Source organism: Sarcophilus harrisii, chromosome 1 (assembly GCF_902635505.1).
Source record: "Sarcophilus harrisii chromosome 1, mSarHar1.11, whole genome shotgun sequence".
Taxonomy (NCBI): domain Eukaryota; kingdom Metazoa; phylum Chordata; class Mammalia; order Dasyuromorphia; family Dasyuridae; genus Sarcophilus; species Sarcophilus harrisii.
The window spans coordinates 580,691,196-580,710,571 of NC_045426.1; the positions used below are offsets into that span (position 1 = coordinate 580,691,196).

The 19,376-nt window shown below is 31.3% G+C and overlaps 1 protein-coding gene across 10 annotated transcripts in view; it reads left to right on the forward strand.

Moving 5' to 3' along the window:
* VPS13B (vacuolar protein sorting 13 homolog B) overlaps nucleotides 1-19,376 on the forward strand; it is a 950,112-nt gene that overhangs the window by 356,492 nt on the left and 574,244 nt on the right. For 9 of the 10 annotated variants that reach the window (XR_004232297.1, XM_031954131.1, XM_031954187.1 and 6 more), the window contains 2 exons: nucleotides 7,931-8,040; nucleotides 12,231-12,378. Coding sequence is in view for 9 of the 10 variants with exons in the window: in XM_031954131.1 (XP_031809991.1) it covers nucleotides 7,931-8,040; nucleotides 12,231-12,378 (258 nt within the window). In the remaining variant the exon portion in view is untranslated. The remainder of the gene's footprint in view (nucleotides 1-7,930; nucleotides 8,041-12,230; nucleotides 12,379-19,376) is intronic. The other variant, XM_031954301.1, reaches the window with a different exon arrangement.

Genomic DNA, 19,376 nt, shown 5'->3' on the forward strand with positions numbered 1-19,376 from the left:
ATATGTATTACAAATTTTGGGGTATTATTCTACATTTTCTGTTTTAATATTTAAGAATGTGATTGCTTCATTAATCTATCATATCATCCAGTTGTCTTCACTATTTAAATCCTCAGTGATTGAAGAAGTTTTTGAGTATTACTCTACATTCTTTATTTCTTAAATAACATTGCTTTATGAATCATGTTGTAAGAGAAAAATCAGAACAAAAAGGAAAAACTATGGGAGAGAAAAAGAAGTGAACATAGCTTGTGTTGATTTATATTCCATTTTCATAATTCTTTTTCTGTATGCACATGGCATTTTCTATCCAAAATCTATTGGGATTGCCTTGGATCAATGAAGCACTGAGAAGAACCAAGTCTTTCATAGTTCATCATTGTACATTCATGTTGTTATTGTGTAAAGTATATTCCTGGTTCTGCTTGTTTTACTCAGCATTAATTCATGTAAATCTTTCCAGGCCTTTCTAAAATCAGCTTGTTCATCATTTTTTGTAGACCATGACCTTCACATACCACAACTTATTCAGCCATTCTCTAATTGATGGGCATCTACTCATTTTCCAGTTCCTTGCTGCCACAAAAAGAGATGTACAAACATTTTTGCACAAGTGGGTCTCTTTCCCTTCTTTATGATTTCCTTGGAATACAGACCTATATATACACAGTGCCCTTTAGGCATAGTTCCAGATTGCTCTCCAGAATGGTTAGATTACTTCACAACTCCACGAGTAATGCATTAGTGTCCCAGTTTTCCCACATCCCCTCTGACATGCATCATCATTTTTCTCTGTCATCTTAGCCAATCTAAGATCTATAAGGTGGTACCTCAGAATTGTTTTAATTTGTATTTGTCTACAAGTAGTAATTTAGAGCATTTTTTCATATGATTGTAGATGGCTTTAATTTCATCATTTGAAAATTATTCAAATCCTCTTAACATTTATCAGTTAGTTCTTTATGTATTTTTGAAATGAGAACTTTATCAAGAATATTGGCTCTAAAAATTTTTTCTTGGCTTTGTACTTTCCTTTTAATCTTTTTTCTGTTGGTTTTATTTGTGCAAAAACTTTTTAATTTAATGTAAACGAAGTTGTCCAATTTTGCCTTTCATAATGTTCTCTAGTTCTTCTTCAGTCATAAATTCCTCCATTCTCTGAAGATCTGATAAATACATTATCCCTTGCTCTCCTAATTTGTGTGTAGTATCACCCTTTATGCCCAAGACATGTAACCATTTTGACTTTACTTTGGTATGGAGTGTGAAATGTAGGTCTATGCCAAGTTTCCGATATATTTACTAGTTTTCCCAGCAATTTTTGTCAAATAGTGAATTCTTACCCCAGATCCTGGAATTTGGGGTTTTAATCAAATATTACTATATGTCTTGATTATTGTGTCATGTGGATCTAAATCTATTCCAGTGATCCATCACTCTTATTTCTTAGCCAGTACCAAATAGTTTTGATGACTGCTGCTTTATAATATAGTTTTAGCTCTGGTACTGCTAGGCCACCATCCTTTGTATTTTTTTTTTTTTCTTATATTGACATTAAACAAGTAAACCAATTTAAGCAAAATTGTCATATTAGCTCAGCCTACCTATGAGCAATTGATATTTTTTCTAATTGTTTAGATCTGATTTTATTTGTGTCAGAAGTGTTTTATAGTTGTTTTCATATAGTTTCTGGGGTTGTCTTATCAGATAGATACCCCCCCCCATCCCATATTTGTAGTTTTTTGAAACTTTGTAGTTATTTGAAATGGTGTTTCTCTTTCTATCTCTTGCTGTTGGACTCTGTCAATAACATATAGAAATAGTGATGATTTGTACTGGTTTATTTTATATCCTGCAACTTTGCTAAAGCTGTTGTTTCTGATAGGTCTTTGGATAATTTTCTAGGATTCTCTAAGTATATCATCATACCATCTGCAAAGAATAATAGTTTTATCTCTTCATTGCTTAGTCTAATTCCTTTAATTTCTTTATTATTATTATTATTATTGCTAAAGCCATCATTTCTAGTACGATATTGAATAATTGTGGTAATAATGGGCATCCTTGTTTCATCCTTGATGTTACTGGAAATGTATCCAGTTTTTTCTCTTAATTAATGCTTGCTATGGATTTTAGAGAGATGATACTTATTAATTTAAATACTTTTTTTTTCATTCCTTTTTCTAATCAAATTAACCAAAGGTTTATCTGTTTTCTTGGTTTCTTCATAAAACCCACTCTTAATTTTATTAGTTTATTTAATAGTTTCTTAGTTTCAGTTTTATTAATCTTTCCTTTGTTTCAGAATTTCTAATAGAAAATCTTCTAATTCAGAATTTCAGAAATTCTAATCTAATTGAAGATTCTTAATTTGTTCTTTTTCTAGCTTTTTTAGTTGCATATCCAGTTCATTACTCTTCTCTCTATTTATTTTATTCATGTAACTATTTAGAGATAAAATTTCCCCTAAGAATTTCTTTGGCTGTATCCCATAGATTTTGTTAAGTTGCCTCATTATTGTCATTTTCTTGGATATAATTCTAGATTGTTTCAGTGATTTGTTGTTTGACCAACTCTTTATAATTAGATTATATAATTTTCAGTTGGTTTTTAATTTATCTTTGCCTGTCCCTTTATTGAATATAATTTTTATTGCATCATGATCTGAAAAGAAAGCATTTACTATTTCTACCTTATTGCATTTGATTGTGAGATTTTTATGCCCCAATACATGGTCAATTTTTGTGTAGGTTCCATATATTGTCGTAGTCCCTCCCCCCCCAAAAAAAGTTGTATTTCTTTCTGTCCTTATTCTATTTTCTCCAGAGATCTATCATATCTAATTTTCTAGAGTTCTATTAACTTGCCTAGTTTCTTTTGTTTATTTTGTGTTTAGATTTGTCTAATTCTAAGAGGGAAAGGTTTAGATCCCCAAGTAATAAAATTTTGCAGTTTCTTCTTGTAATTGGCTTAATGTCCTCTCTAAGAATTTTGGATGCCCTACCACTTGATGTACATATATTTAATATCGTTACTACTTCATTGTTTGTGGTACCCTTTAATAAGATGTAGTTTCCTTTATTTTCTCTTTTAATTAGATATATTTTTACTTTTGATATATCTGAAATCAGAATTGGTACCTCTGATTTTTTTTCTGCTTCAAGTGAAGTATAATAAATTTTGCTATAGACTTTACCCTTACTCTGTGTATATCTCTCAGTTTCAAATGTGTTTCTTGTAAACAGCATATTGTAGGATTTTGGTTTTTTTAGTCTACTTTGCTATTCACTTCCATTTTATGGGAGAGTTTATCCCATTCACATTCAGCTATGATTTTACCAGCTCTGTATTTCCCTCCATCCTATTTTCTCCCTGTATATACTTTTATCATTTTTTAATTAAAAGAGAATTCAAAATTAGAGAATTAAATTCTCTCTTTCCACCCTTTTCCTCCTTAGTAATATTTTGTTTTTAACCTATCCTGCCCTCTACCTGCCCTCCCTTCTATCACTTTTCTTTCCTTCTCTTATCCCTTCATACTAATTTCTTCTCAATTCATTTAAGTTAAAAAATAAAAAAAAATAAAAATGTAAAATAGGAAATCAGTTTAATTCATTAAACATTTATATCATAGGATAGACAATGGAGATAAAATAACAAAAACAAAGCAGCCCTAGCCTTCAAGGAATTTGCCTTTTATAGGGAGTATAATATGCTTGCAGAAAAATAAATAAAAGAATTGGAAGAGAAAGAAGAAAAAGGAAAATATCATGGAGTTCAGGTATCTAAGCTTTTGAAAGAATATGAGATATACTTTAACATATTTAACATGTATTGGTCTACCTGCCATCTGGGGGAGAGGGTGAAGGGAAGGAGGAGAAAAATTGGAACAAAAGGTTTTGCAATTGTCGATGTTGAAAAATTATCCATGCATATATCTTGTAAATAAAAAACTATAATAAAATAAAATAAAATACCAACACTTAAAAAAAAAAGAAGAAGAAGAAAAAAAGAATATGAGATAATGACTGTTTGAAATAAATAGAATGCATTCCCAACATGGAACAAGTGATGGACTATTGAGTTTCTGAAGATAATTGTTCAGTTTTACTTGTATGTAGAGTTTTTGAAAGATGATGCTATCTTTTGAAAAAAGGTTAGAAATGTAGGTGGGAACCATGTTTTTGGACATCATAAATGTCAGGAAGTTTCCTTTTTATCTGAGAGTCAGTAAAGGAGTACAGAAAGTTTTTGATCACCAAAAACTCATCATTACATTGGAAAGAATTTTGTATATGTGATAAGTATTGCATGCAACATGTATGAAACATAAACTTATTGAGTACAGGAAATGTTTATATTCTAAAAAGTTTCTCATGTTAGAGGTAATCAGCAGTAAAAAATGGTTTCATAAAATATTTTTGGAAATTAACCATTTTCTTTTGAAATCTAAGACATTTCTTTCCATCTATATTGTTAATATTTCTTGAATTCTGAAATTATACAAAATGGTAATTATTACTTAAATTTTATATCCAGACAGAAACCAAATTGCAACAGTTTTGATCCAAGTTTATCTTCTCAATAAATTTCAGACCTTTTCTTTGTATTTAATATTAGATATAATTATGTTTACTTTTTACTTTTAATAGTTCAAATTGAAAGAAAAGTTACTTGGGTTATGATTAGATTCTTGGCACTGGCAATGTTAAAACTGAAAGTTTCTTGGATTATGATTGGATTCTTGGCATTGGATAACTAGAGAGCTCAAATGGGAATTTTGTTCAATATGCTTATTAATCACTTTTAAAATGAGCTTCTAAAATTTGGTTGAATTTTAGTGATTTACCTGAAAATATTCTTTGCAAGACTTCTTCAGTCAAGTCACTGAAAAGTAAAATCAGTCTGGATATTAATTAATAAATTGTTAATGTGTCATTCTAGAGAGGTGATAAAATGATAGTTTTTGCTTGCCAAATAGATAACATTTGGTGTTATCATCCAAAGATATATCCAGTATAGCTTGAACTTTTAAAATCAAATGCATATGTGAAAATTACACTTACTTTTATTTAATTTAAAATAGCTAGAGAAAAAAGGACATGGACTCCAGTTATAAAAATTTCATCCAAAACTTTAATTTACATAAATTCATTTGTTTATTTTTTTATCTAAATGAAAGTTTTATGAAGTTAATCTTTCAAGGCAACTTTGATAAGAATATTATAGAAATGATTTTATAGGCAATATTTCACAGTAGACCACTTCTTTACAATAACAATGAGTTAAAATGTTTCATACTTTACATAATCATATTCTAATCTTTCTAAATATTAATCTAATAAATAATAATCTAAACTAATCTAAAATTCTGTAAACCCTTAAAAGAGTGTTTCCTTAGATCCAGACCATAATATACAAACATCTTAGGGAATCTGTGTGTGTGTGAGTGTTTAAGTATCTTCATTTATATTTTGGAGCATTCATTAACAAGACTCTATATATATATATATATATATATATATATATATATATATACACACACACACAATCTGTCCTCATATCATTCTTCCACATATTTCCTATAATTAAGAGATTCTATTAGAATAATTCTTATACAGTTAAGAAGCCCCCTTGTATTTTTATATATCCAGTTACTCCCTTTTCTTTATCACTTTCCAGTAAGTGTGATATGAATAAAAGTTTCAAATTATAATATGTAATATGAGTCAATGTAGAGTCAGTATAGTAGAAGGCAATATAAACACAAAACTATTTGTAGAAGTGTTACTTCCTTTGCCATGTGTAAAACAGTATTGTATCCATGGTGATTTTTGTTTGTTTTTGTTTAATTAATTTAAAAGTTCATTAATATTATCTCAGTAGGATGATAGTCATATCTGTTGGTTACAGTAAGGTCTTTTTCAAATTGGTAGCCATTAACATTAAATATAGAATATCAAAATTGCAAACAATTTATATTTTTAAGAATTGCTGTTTTGTTTTTGTACTATATATATGTTTAACCCCTATCTTCCAAATAGCCATGCTTTTATATGAGAATGAAAAGGAAATGAAAAAAAGAGTCCTATCAAAAATGTCTGATATCATTCATTATGTTCCATATCCTATCTTTGCAAAGAATTGGTTCTTTGGATTCATGCTTGGTAATATAATTTCACAATCAATTTCTAAAGTTTCATTGAGGCTGTACTTTCCATTTACCTTATTGTAGTCATCCTATATGCTTCATGGTTCTGCTTATTCTTTTCTTAATCAGTTTGTTTAAATCTTCCTGCTTCTCTGAAGTTATCATAGTCATCTTTTCTTAAGAGCACAGTAATTTTCCATTTCATTCATGTATCACAATTTATTTAGTCATTCTCTTATTCATGTGAGGAATCAAGTCAATCTCTGTTTCTTTGATACTACAAATAGTGCTGCTAAAAGTATTTTGATGCCTATACAACTTTTTTTTTTTAAATTGATCTCCATGTATATGTCTATCCATAGCATCTCTGTTTCAAAGACTATGGCCCTTTTTAGACCGTTTCCTAAGATAATATCATATTGCTTTACAGAATAGTTGGACCAATTGATAACTCCACTAATAGTGCACTAGTGTGTCCATGTCTCATTCTTTATTAAATGTATGAATCTAAAAATCACATAAAGAAAATATTCATGAAAGAAGTTTGACTTTTATTTGAATTTTTAGTGACTTGCAAATCATTATTAATAAGTGGGAATATTTTTTCATCTGTATTCATTTTTCCATTTTATCTCTTAAATTATCCATTTCATCATTCATGTTCAAATGTGTTTATGAAAAGCCATTAGATATTTTTCTTACTACATAAGACTCTGCTGAGCTGGCACATTGTAGCTAGAGACAGATTTATGATTTTGGATTGCTTGTAGTTTCCATGAGTGCATAATAGCAAAAAATTAGGAATTGTTACATCAAAGAATATCACCAACTAATTTTATTACATGACTAAGTCAGTTAGATCAAGGAGTTGACCCAGATCATTGCAAAAGTACCTTCACCTAGTACATTCTGTGATAGTATTATTCTTTGTCAAAAGCAGTGAATGATACAAACACATCACAAAAAATATCGTGATATTTTACTATCAAGACAAAATAACTATCTGATTTGAAGTTATGTTTTTATTTTTAATATATAATTTCCATTTTAATGCTTTGCCCTCCCCTCCATTCCTTTATTCCATTCATTGAAAAAGCAAGTGATGTATTATCCCATTTTAAAAAATATTTTAATGATATTTTTGTTTATATATAATCACTCTTTTAACTAATAATTTTTAATAGAGGGAGAAGAGGGGAAAAATTGTGTCATCATATGCAATGTTTTACATCTGTGGACATCTCCCAAACCTTCTCAAAGGAATAGGATGAAGTGTCCTTGTATTTCTTTACTGGAGCCAAAACTTGTTCTTTACACTTTTGAAGTACTATTTCAGTTGTTTAATGTTTTCATTCTTCTGTTCATATGGTTGAATTTATTGTGCATATCGTTTATCTCATTTTTCAATAGTTTGAAAATCTTTCTGTGCTTCTCTGTATTCTCATATTCTTGGGCTTTTACATAATGTACCATAATTTGTTTTTTGGTTCCCCAGTAAATGAATTTCTGCTTTGTTTCCATTTCTTGCTATTATAGTTTGGTATTTGTGGAGTCCTTTTTTGTCAGTGACCTCCTAGGCAAATATGCCTAGTATTAGAATCTTTAGGTCAAAGATATGCACATTTTAGTCACTTTATTTGCATAATTACAAATTGTTGAAAAGTTTTTTTCCTAAAGAATGTGTGTATGTTCTTGGCACACAAAAGGCTCTTAATAAATGTTTATAGATTCATTGGAAGAGGTATAATATACTTTTTTTTTTTGATTTGTGTATTTTAGGTGCAGTGCTTCTTGCCAATGTCCAGGGAATCGCAGCCAGTATTGATCCAGTCTTATATACGTGGCTTATTTACCAACCACAGAAACGATGTAGTAGACATATTCAACAGGTAAAAGATTTTTAAAATATTTCTTTAACAGAAGAAATAGCCCTCCAACCTTAATTTTTATTGTATGATGCATTTCTTTAAGCTTTCATATGAATTAGAGCAAAGCCTTTTTCTTTTAAACTCCAGAATGTACTTTCTCCCCCTTTATTTCCTTAAGTAAAATTGTAGACCAATTATTTGTAGTAACTTAAGGAAAGAAAACCTTCCTGATTTGAGAAAAGGAGGAAAAGAACATTTATGAAAAGCAGAATTCAAGTAATTTATTTGTAGGCCTGGCGGTTATTAGATTTGTTATAGTAGTAGCAGATTACCGAATTTTCTCTTTTTCTTCTTAATCATTTTTGTTCTTTGTTCATGTGTCCTTATTATATGTCTCTTAAGTATTAAAAGAATTGTCTTAATAAGTAGAATACAAAGAACTATGAGGCATCACTTCTAACCTCAAGGAGGTTATAGTCTAGTTGACAGTCAAACCTGAATCACACAAAAAGTTACATAACAATAGAAGTCATGTCAAAGCATGTCGTTTGTCATAGGTGATTCTTCCCTCTCTTCATGTGAAAGCTTAAAAGAAATTGCCAACTTTAATATCCCCAAAATGAGAATTTATAACTCTGGAATAGTTTTCTTAATATTGAACTTAAATTTACATTTTTGTGACTTTTGTCCATTAGTCCTAGGTTCTGCCATTTTGTGTCTCTCTAATATTTGAAAACAATTCTCTAGTCCCCTTAAATCTTTTCTTTCTAGGCAAAACATCCTTAGTTCCTTTAACTGATCCTTATAGTAAATGAAATCAAGGCAGTTCACTTTCCCTTTTCTTTTCCCTTTCCCCTTCTTCCCTCTTTTCTTTCCCTTTCTTTCCTCTCCCTCCCCCCGCCCCTTTCCCTCATTCTTTTCTTCTTCCTTCTCCCTTCTCCTTCCCTAATTTAAGATTTGTTTAAAAAAAAAAATTCTCCACCTATGTGGTAGATAATGCAATTATTTATCTTAGTTTTTGGATGATGAAATCTAGATTCATAGAAGCTGTAATTTTTCCCAAGTCACATATCTACTAAATGACAGAGGCAAGGAAGTCAATTGGTTTAATTTTATCAGAAATCTTAGTGATATTTCTTATTTGGAAGACCTATTCATTTGTGAGTGATTCATTCCACTCCCACAGGCTCTATTAATAGCAGTTTGGAGAATAATATTCAATAAATAAGGTTGTGGCTTGGCTGCCATTGTCTTAACTACTTGGAATAGCATGAAGGAATAACTTTTCATTTTACCTTTTCTAGTGTAATGGATTCTCTTGGAATTGTTGATTTTGCTATTTGAATTTTGACTGCTTTGAATACTGACTACTAGCCTTTTCAGTTTTCATGTTGATAAACTGTGTGTTTTTTTTTATGGGTAAAGTGGGTTGTAAACCTGGAAAGTGAAGTAATTTCTGAGTGCCCTAAAGTAATTTTTCTTTCTATGCTCTCAGACACCTGAATACTAAGAACACATACTAAAGATAGAATAAAGATATTTGTTTTTTCCATATCTTGTGTTTCAAAGCAATCACATCATATTTAGACTATCAAGGGGGTTGTTTCTCTTCTAATTGACCTTAGTTAGAAGTGGTTTAGAATCATAGCATTTGTAAATATGTCAGAGATGGCCTCTATTTGTAGGCCTTGTGCTTGTAGTTAGCCAGCAACTCTAAGTTTACCTAACAGTTGTGTTTAAAATTTATAAATTCATGACTTCTAGGCAGTCTGGCTGAAGACCTGTCCAGTGCTGTCAACTCAACACTCAAGCATAGTTTTTGCAGTGAAGCCTAATTCTCCAAAAAACTAATGACATCACATTTAATGATCTCATTACTTATGCCAACAAATTGATTCTACTAGCTCTTTTACTTTTAGCAATCTATTTGGCAGATGAGTAGGCTGCCCATCCCTGATAAAGAAAGATTGAAATTAGATAGGTAGATTCAGTTGTTCACATTGACTTTTACTCTGCTTGATGAAAAGCTACCTGGTATTTCTCTTACTATAGTGCTGATCGTGTTCTTCTTAAAAGAGTCCCTGACCCATTCATGGCATGAGAACAAATGTTCTCTTGAAGTTCTCTTTCCAAATTTCTGTCCTACGTGCCTCTCTTCAACAATGAAATGATTCAAACCATTTCCATTTCTTCAGTGGCAAAGAGAGCCATCTACACCCAGAGAGAGAACTGTGGGAACTGTGTGTAGAGCACAACATAGCATTCTCATTCATTCTCACTCTTTCTGTTGTTTGTTTGCATTTTGTTTTCTTTCTCAGTTTTTCTTTTTCTTCCTTCTTGATCTGATTTTTCTTGTGCAACACGATAACTATAAATATGTGTACATATATAGGATCTAACATGTATTTCAACATATTTAACACGTATTGCATTACTTGCCAGCCAGGGAAGGGAGTGGGGAGGAAAGAGGGGATAATTTGGAACAAAAGGTTTTGCAAGGGTCGATGTTAAAAAAAACTCCCCGAGCATATGCTTTGTAAATAAAAAACTTTAATTAAAAAAACAAATTTGTGTCTTACATTTATATTATCTAGTAAAATTTTGTAACTTTTATGTTTGCATTAGAAGAAATTTCATGAATCAAATGAAACCTGTTAAAATGGCAAAACAATTTTTACGAAATCAAGTATAGGAATTTTCTTTTTGCTGATTATTAGTTTGTAATGGAACTTCTTTTATTTCATCTTCTAGCTTTTAAAGTTGTTACAGCATTTGTACTGTTCAAGTTCACTCCTCTTTGTTGTAATGCAATCTAGCATAACATAGCTAAAAACAGTTTTTCCTAACAAAAATAAAATTAAACATGGATTTAGCACAATTTAGAGGAATTTAAGACAAAAAATTTTTAAAAATACATTTGAGGAGTTTGTTTTAGGTTTTTAAAATTCTTTTAGTGGGTCTTTTATTTAAGAAATAAAGGTGTAGTTGTTGTTGTTGATGTTGTTTGAGATTCAAAATTTAAAAAAAAAAGTGTCACACCTTTACCTCCTGAAGAACCTTCACCTTCAGAAGAACCTTCTCTGCTTACGGCAATATGTACATTAACTCTCTTTCAAATGCCCAATAAAAGTCTAAATATTCATTTCTCTAGTGGTTATTATAGTATAATCTATAGTTACATTTATGAAGTTTTGATTTGTGTTAATGATATTTCAGTGTAGTCTAATCTGACTTGCTCCAATCAAATTCATCATCTTATACAGCTTTTGTTACTCTTATCATCTGCTGTTTCCCAAACTGCAGTTTCTTTTCCATGTTGTGGCTGACAGCCAAGATTTTGATAATCGTTTTCCACCCAATTCAACATTGATCTTTCATCCTAAGGCAAAGTTATAACAACAACTTTTTTGAAGGGGAAACCCAGAAATCTGACATAATTGGATTGGGCGTTACCAGTAACATCAGCTTTTATTTCATTGAGCAGAGATGAAACGGCTGTTTTATTGTCCACTTCAGCACTCATACATTTAATATATGAGCATAATTTTTTCCAGCTTTGTCTTAACTAAGATAGTCTTGATGTTTTTCAATGTAATATAATGTTTTTATAATGTAATATAATGTTAATGTTTCAATGTAATATAATGATGAACTAGACTTCATATTTATGGACAATGCATAGATGTTTCAGATAATTTGAAAAGTTTTTGTGGTACTCATATTAGCAGCCTTTTCCCTAATAATTTTCTAATGTTAATGCATTAATTTTGAGTATGGTTCTCAGAAAAATGTCAGCTAGTACAATTCTTTAGCTTCTTGTAATAAAAAATTTTTTTCAACTTAATTTTGATGTTTGGTCATTCTTACTCTTTTTTTTTTTTTTTAATATGAATTGAGTAATAATTTTTTTTTCCAGGAAAAAAATGTAGACAAGAATTTAGCACAATTAGAGGAATTAAGACAAAATTTATACATTTTGGGAAGTTTGTTTTTAGGTTTTAAAAATTCTTTTAAGGGACCTTGAATTTAAAAAATAAAACCACCACAGCTCTTTAGTTTTTAAAGTTATTTTTTTCCCTTTGATTTAAAATTAAAAAAAAAAAAAGTCCCAAGCTCTCACCTCCTGAAGAGCCTTCTCTGCTGATGCCATGTATATTGCTCATTGCTTGGGGAATAGCCACAGCTCAGTGTTTCATTTTTCCTCTTTCCAGCAGGCCATGGGAGCTGTTCCTCATGTTATGCCAGTTACCAGAAAGAAGGAGGATGAGGTGTCAGTTGGAAGTATGCCCTTGGCAAAGCAGCAGTCAAATCAGGCCTCTGAATATGCCAGCAGCCCTGTCAAAACAAAAACGGTAACAGGTATGTTCTCCTCTTTAAATGAATTCTTGAAAACCACACACACATGCACATATACAGACTCTCTCTTCAAATGATCAGCTGTGCAAATATAGTGAGACACCTTTTAGACTTAAATGTTCTTCCAGAAAGATTTATTTAAATTGCCATTTTTGTAATTAAAAAATCACCTTATTTCATTTTACATCATAGTTTCCAGTTTCCTTTTGACCTTTTGTGATAAGGCTACCTTTCTTTTAGATTATTTGATTTCTTAATATCCTTAGAATTGGCACATTTAAAATATCCCTAAGTATCTTTTTATTTGTTTTGATTCAGTTTGTGATTTTATTGGCAAACAGAGCTCCCAATGAGGAAAATTACTTAAAGTATATAGATCAGTAACCTTTGTACATTGGAGATTTGCCTAGGGCCTTGAAAGGTTAAGTGATTTGTCTATAGTCACACTGGCAATATGTGTCAGAGGAAGGATTTGAACTCAGATTTTCTTTACTCTGAGGTTTTATTTTTTTTTCACTATGTCTTATTGCCTCCTCTTCTTATCATTATGTTGAAAATAAAATTGTGCAATAAATGTACTAGTAAAATTGCTAATCCCTTTCTGAGATTTAATAGTAAATTAGCTACTGTAAGACTCTTGTGGAATTGTATAGAAATCTATGCCTAATCCTGGGTTATATTGTTATTATTATCATTGAGTAAGTGTGAAATTTCTCTCATGTGATCATTGAAATGTAGTCTCAATACCTTTTCCAATGCCTAGTAATTTTTAACAACCTCCAAAAGTTGACTTATTCATTAAAGATAAAGAAATAGCAGCTATTTCTGTGTAACAAGAAAGGAAGATGCCCAACAATTAATAGCTTTTTCAATGAACAGTGAAGAACATTAGTCCAAAACATTCTTACTCAGCATCTCTACACCACCAGCCTTCATGCTCTGGAAGGATGCATAAACTTAGTCTATGGACTTGTGCTTTGGGAATCTTACAGAGATTTTTGTGCTACTGTCATCTCACCCTTCCTCTACTGCCCTATTTAAAAAAAAAAAAATAGCAGATCTCAATTCCATTCATCTACATGAGGGTAGGAGTCAAAATCAGAAAGGGATTAGTCAGTCCCAAAGCATAAAATCTTTATATGTATAGCCTCTTGGAGTGTGAAGGCTTTGTAGAGAAAAGGTGTTGTGTTCTGCTTTCTAGAGCGCCCACATAGGGATAATTAAAATATTGAGTCTTGCTTTCTAGAGCCCCCACACTAGAGTGATTAAAATATATCATCTTAGTGGAGAGGTGATAAGGCAAGACTCCTGAGGATGGTGGAAAAATCGAGTCCATTTATTCCCAGTTCTTTATCCTTTTTATATTCTCATATCCTTATATAAGAAAACATCACTGGGCATGTGCCCAATATGTACTGCGCATGTGGGACCACATAAACCACTTGCTATGTAGTTTGCCACCTGGTATCTCTACTTTAATCAGAACACAGGTTGTCACTGCCCCCTGACTTCTCAGAAAAAAGTACCTGGGAATCATGTCATTCTAGTCCCATCTTCCTAGAATCTATGTGGAGCAGGGAATGGGAGACTATTACATTTTTATATTCTGATCTTAGGTTTAAACCTACCATTAAAGGGGAAGGAATCAGAAAGTGAACAATAATGAAATATAAGGAAAAAAAATAAAACCCCCAAAGATTTCAAGAGGAAGAAAAATCATTTAAAAATTTAGGGTCTGCATATATTAGGACATAAAGACCTCAAAATTAAATGCAAGAAAGCAGAAATAGTAAATGCTTTCTTTTCAGATCACAATGCAATAAAAACTACATTCAACAAAAAGTTAGGGGTAAATAGACCAAAAGTATAGTGAGACAAACACTTCTTAGACATTAAATGTTTCCAGAAAGATTTATTTAAATTGCCATATTTTGTAATTAAAAATCAGCCTTATTAACATTTTGACATCATAAGTTTCCAGGAATTCCTTTGACCTTTTGATAAAAGAGAAAGGTTACCTGTTCTTTTAGATTATTTATTTCTAATATACCTTAGAATTGAACCATTTAAATATCCCTAAGTATCTTTTTAATTTTTTTAAGATTCAAGTATTGTGAATAAAAACTTATTGAAACAGAGTTCAATAGAAAAATTGATTCTATGAAAAGATATAGATCAGTAAGCCTTTGTAATCTGAGATTTAGCCTAAAGGAGGCTGGAAAGTTAAATTGATTTGTCTAAATAAGTACACTTGCAATATGTGTAGAGGAAGATTGAACTCAAGATTATTCTTTACTCAAGTTTTATTTAATTTTCAACTATGTCTTATGATGCTCTCTTCTTATCGATTATGATTGAAAATAAAATTGTGCAATAAAATGACTAGAAAATTGACTAATCCCTTTCTGAGATTTAATAGTACAATTAGCTACTGTAAGACTTTTCAAGAATTGTAAGAACATCTATGCCTAATCCTAGTTATATTGTTATTTGATAATCATTGAGAAGTGGAAATTTCTCCATGTGATCATTGAAATGTAGTCTCAATACCTTTCCAAATCCAAGAATTATTAACAACTCCAAAAAGTTGATCTTAATTCATTAAAAGATAAAGAAATAGCTAGCTAAATTTCAGTAAAATGAAAGGAAGATGCCCAACAGATTAATAGGCTTTTCAATGAAAGGAAGAACATTAGTCAAAAATTCTTAATAGCAATCTCACACACAAGCCTTCATGATCTCTGGAAGGATGCAAAAACTTTAAGATCATGGACTCTTGCTATTGAGAAATCTACTAGAGATTTGATAAGACTTCATCTCTACAAATACCTTCCTCTACTGCACCTATTTAAAACAAATAGTAGATCTCAATGTCATGCATTCACATCTACAATGAGTTGGAGTCAAAATCAGAAGTTCACTGTCCCAAAGCATAATAATCTTATTAAATATAGCCTCTTGGATAAGTGAAGGCTTTTAGAAAAGGTAAGTAAGATAGTCTGAACTTTCTAAATCCCATATAGGATAATTAAAATATTGAGTCTTGCTTTAGAGACCCCAATCACTAAAGTATTAAAATATATCCAATCTTAGTGGAAGTGTGATAAGATGCAAGCACTTATCCAAAAATCCAACAATCAGAGTTACAAAGAGAAATTCCATTAAAGTAACTACTGATAATATAAAATATTTAGGAATCTATCTGCCAAGGGAAAATCAGAAACTTTATGAGCAAAATTACAGACCACTTTTCACACAAATTAAGTCTGATCTAACCAATTGGAAAAATATTAAATGCTCTTGGATAGGGCGAGCAAATATAGTAAAGATGACAATATTACCTAAACTAATCTATTTATTTAGTGCTATACCAATCAGAGTCCCAAAAAACTATTTTAATGACCTAGAAAAAATAACAACAAAATTCATATGGAAAAACAAAAGGTCAAGAATTTCAAGGGAATTAATGAAAAAAAAAAATCAAATGAAGGTGGCTTAGCTGTACCAGATCTAAAACTATTATAGAGCAGCAGTTACCAAAATCATTTGGTATTGGCTAAGGAATAGATTAGTTGATCAGTGGAATAGGTTAGGTTCAAGGGATAAAACAGTCAACAAATATAGCAACCTAGTCTTTGACAAACCCAAAGACCCCAGCTTTTGGATAAGAACTTAGTGTTTGATAAAAATTGCTGGGAAAATTGGAAACTAATATGGCAGAAACTAGGCATTGATCCACACTTAACACCATACACCAAGATAAGGTCAAAATGGGTTCATGACCTAGGCATAAAGAATGAAATTATTAATAAATTAGAGGAACACAGGATAGTTTACCTCTCAGACCTGTGGAAGGGGAAGGAATTTATGACCAAAGAAGAACTAGGGATCATTACTGATCACAAAATAGAAAATTTCGATTATACCAAACTGAAAAGTTTTTGTACAAACAAAACTAATGCAGACAAGATTAGAAGGGAAGCAATAAACTGGGAAAATATTTTACAGTCAAAGGTTCTGATAAAGGCCTCATTTCCAAAATATATAGAGAATTAACTCTAATTTATAAAAAATCAAGCCATTCTCCAATTGAAAAATGGTCAAAGGATATGAACAGACAATTCTCAGATAAAGAAATTGAAACTATTTCTAGTCATATGAAAAGATGCTCCAAGTCATTATTAATCAGAGAAATGCAAATTAAGACAACTCTAAGATACCACTACACACCTGTCAGATTGGCTAAGATGACAGGAAAAAATAATGATGATTGTTGGAGGGGATGCGGAAAACTGGGACATTGATGCATTGTTGGTGGAGTTGTGAACGAATCCAACCATTCTGGAGAGTAGTTTGGAACTATGCTCAAAAAGTTATCAAACTGTGCATACCCTTTGATCCAGCAGTGTTACTACTGGGCTTATATCCCAAAGAGATCATAAAGAAGGGAAAGGGACCTGTATGTGCACGAATGTTTGTGGCAGCCCTCTTTGTAGTGGCTAGAAACTGGAAACTGAATGGATGCCCATCAGTTGGAGAATGGCTGAATAAATTGTGGTATATGAATATTATGGAATATTATTGTTCTGTAAGAAATGACCAACAGGATGATTTCAGAAAGGCCTGGAGAGACTTACACGAACTGATGCTGAGTGAAATGAGCAGGACCAGGAGATCATTATATACTTCAACAACAATACTATATGATGACCAGTTCTGATGGATCAGGCCATCCTCAGCAACGAGATCAACCAAATCATTTCCAATGGAGCAGTAATGAACTGAACCAGCTATGCCCAGAGAAAGAACTCTGGGTGATGACTAAAAACCATTACATTGAACTCCCAATCCCTATATTTATGCCCACCTGCATTTTTGATTTCCTTCACAAGCTAATTGTACAGTATTTCAGAGTCTGATTCTTTTTGTACAGCAAAATAACGGTTTGGTCATGTATACTTATTGTGTATCTAATTTATATTTTAATATATTTAACATCCACTGGTCATCCTGCCATCTGGGGGAGGGGGTGGGGGCTAATAGGTGAAAAATTGGAACAAGAGGTTTGACAATTGTTAATGCTGTAAAGTTACCCATGCATATAACCTGTAAATAAAAGGTTATTAAATAAAAAAAAAAATTTAGGGTCTGAGCAAATTAACTGAATACTAAAATTAGAAGAGTAAATGACTACTAGAATACCCAGAACATTATAAACCTCCCTAAATAATTTTGCAAGGAAGTTGAACTGACACCTAATAAGAACATAAGATCCAAAAAGAACACAAAATCATAGAAGAATGTACCAGAATCGTTCAATAGAGAAATCAGAATTTTGACTGAAAGTAAATGGGAACAAATATTTACAAATTTTATTACCTACAATGCAAGAATAATTAACAGAATAGAAAAAAAATAAAGCAGAAAATCAGAAGAAGCTCTCCATAGAAGCAAAAGAAAGAACAGTGGATTTAGAATTTAAGTATACTGAAGTTAAGGACAATCTGGAAAAAGAGAAATTTTTTTTTTAATGTTGAAAGAATACATAATTTCCCAAACAAGTTAAACACATGAACCTTGAAGACAGGATTTATAGAAACAATTTATGGATGATAGACCTCCTAGAAGAACGAACATACCAGGTCAAAAACCTAAATGCCATAATACATGAAATAATACAAGAAAATTTAAGAGCCTACAGATTGTCTCCAGAGGAATACAGAAAGCAAGATAGAAATCCTTATTTTAAAATTCAAGACAGACATAATGAATTGATTAAATTGATTAAATTTCATAATTCCATCAACAGGAGGGTGTTCAAATATAAAGAAACAAAGTTCAAATAACATAAAATTTTTCTATTCCAAGATAGAAATAGAATAATATTTTCTAAAATGCAAAAGTAATCAAAAGGCAAACTCAAATTACCATATAATTTTGATCCTAATTATAAATGAATAAAAAAGATAGCATTCAGTCAAAGAGGTATTTGAAGGGGGAAAAAGTCATAGGAAAATTATTTGACTTGCAGAAATATCAAGCAACAAAAACATAAGAAAGGTAAATAAAACCTATTAAAGAAAGCACATGTAACATATTAGAGACACACCATCAATAGAAATTTAAAGGGAAAAAAACCTAGAAAAATATATATGAAATTTTTTTTAAAAGTATCTTAAGGTTTTTTTTTTTTAATTATATATAAGAGCAATATGAAGGCATAATTTAAAGAACAGAAGAGCTGATATTGGAAGAGCAGGTTTAAAAACACTATGGACTACTCCACCTATCCTGACCCTCGGTCATTCATTTTATTGGTGGAGAAAATTACAGAATGAAAGTCTATAAAAGAGGGTGGGTGGGTGAGTGAGTTGTTTGAGATAGGTAATAAAAGGTAATAGGTGATTGTACCAGAGGGATGAGCACTTCTAAAATCTGTAAACAAGAAGAGTGGCTGTAGGATGATCAATAAGTTGACAAAGGGAGAACTCAAAACAATAGAAAATAAAGGTTTGGATTTTAATTTGGTGAGAGAAGAGTGTCCCAATAAAATGGCACTCCCATAGGGGAAGATATATTCTGTAATGGGAATTTTACAGTATCTGTAATCTATCAGGAGTTGGTACACAAGGACACTTCTGCTGCTGCAGCTGCTGTTGCTGCTTCTCCTCCTTCTTCCCTTCCTTCTCCTCCTCCTCCTTCTCCTCCTTCTTCTCTTTCCCCCTCTTCTTCCTTCTCCTCCCCCCTTTCCTCTTCTTCCTTCTCCCTCCTCCTCTTCCTTCCCCCCTCCTCCTTCTGCTTCTTTTTCTTCTGCTGTTTCTTCTTCATTAAAACTTTTTATTTTTAAAACATATGCATTATTCAAAATTAACCCTTGCAAAACCTTGTGTTTCAATCCCTCCCATTCTTCCCCCCTCTCCTCTAGATGGCACGTAATCCATATATGTTAAACATGGTAACTATGTTAAATCCAATATATGCGTAAATATTTATACAATTAT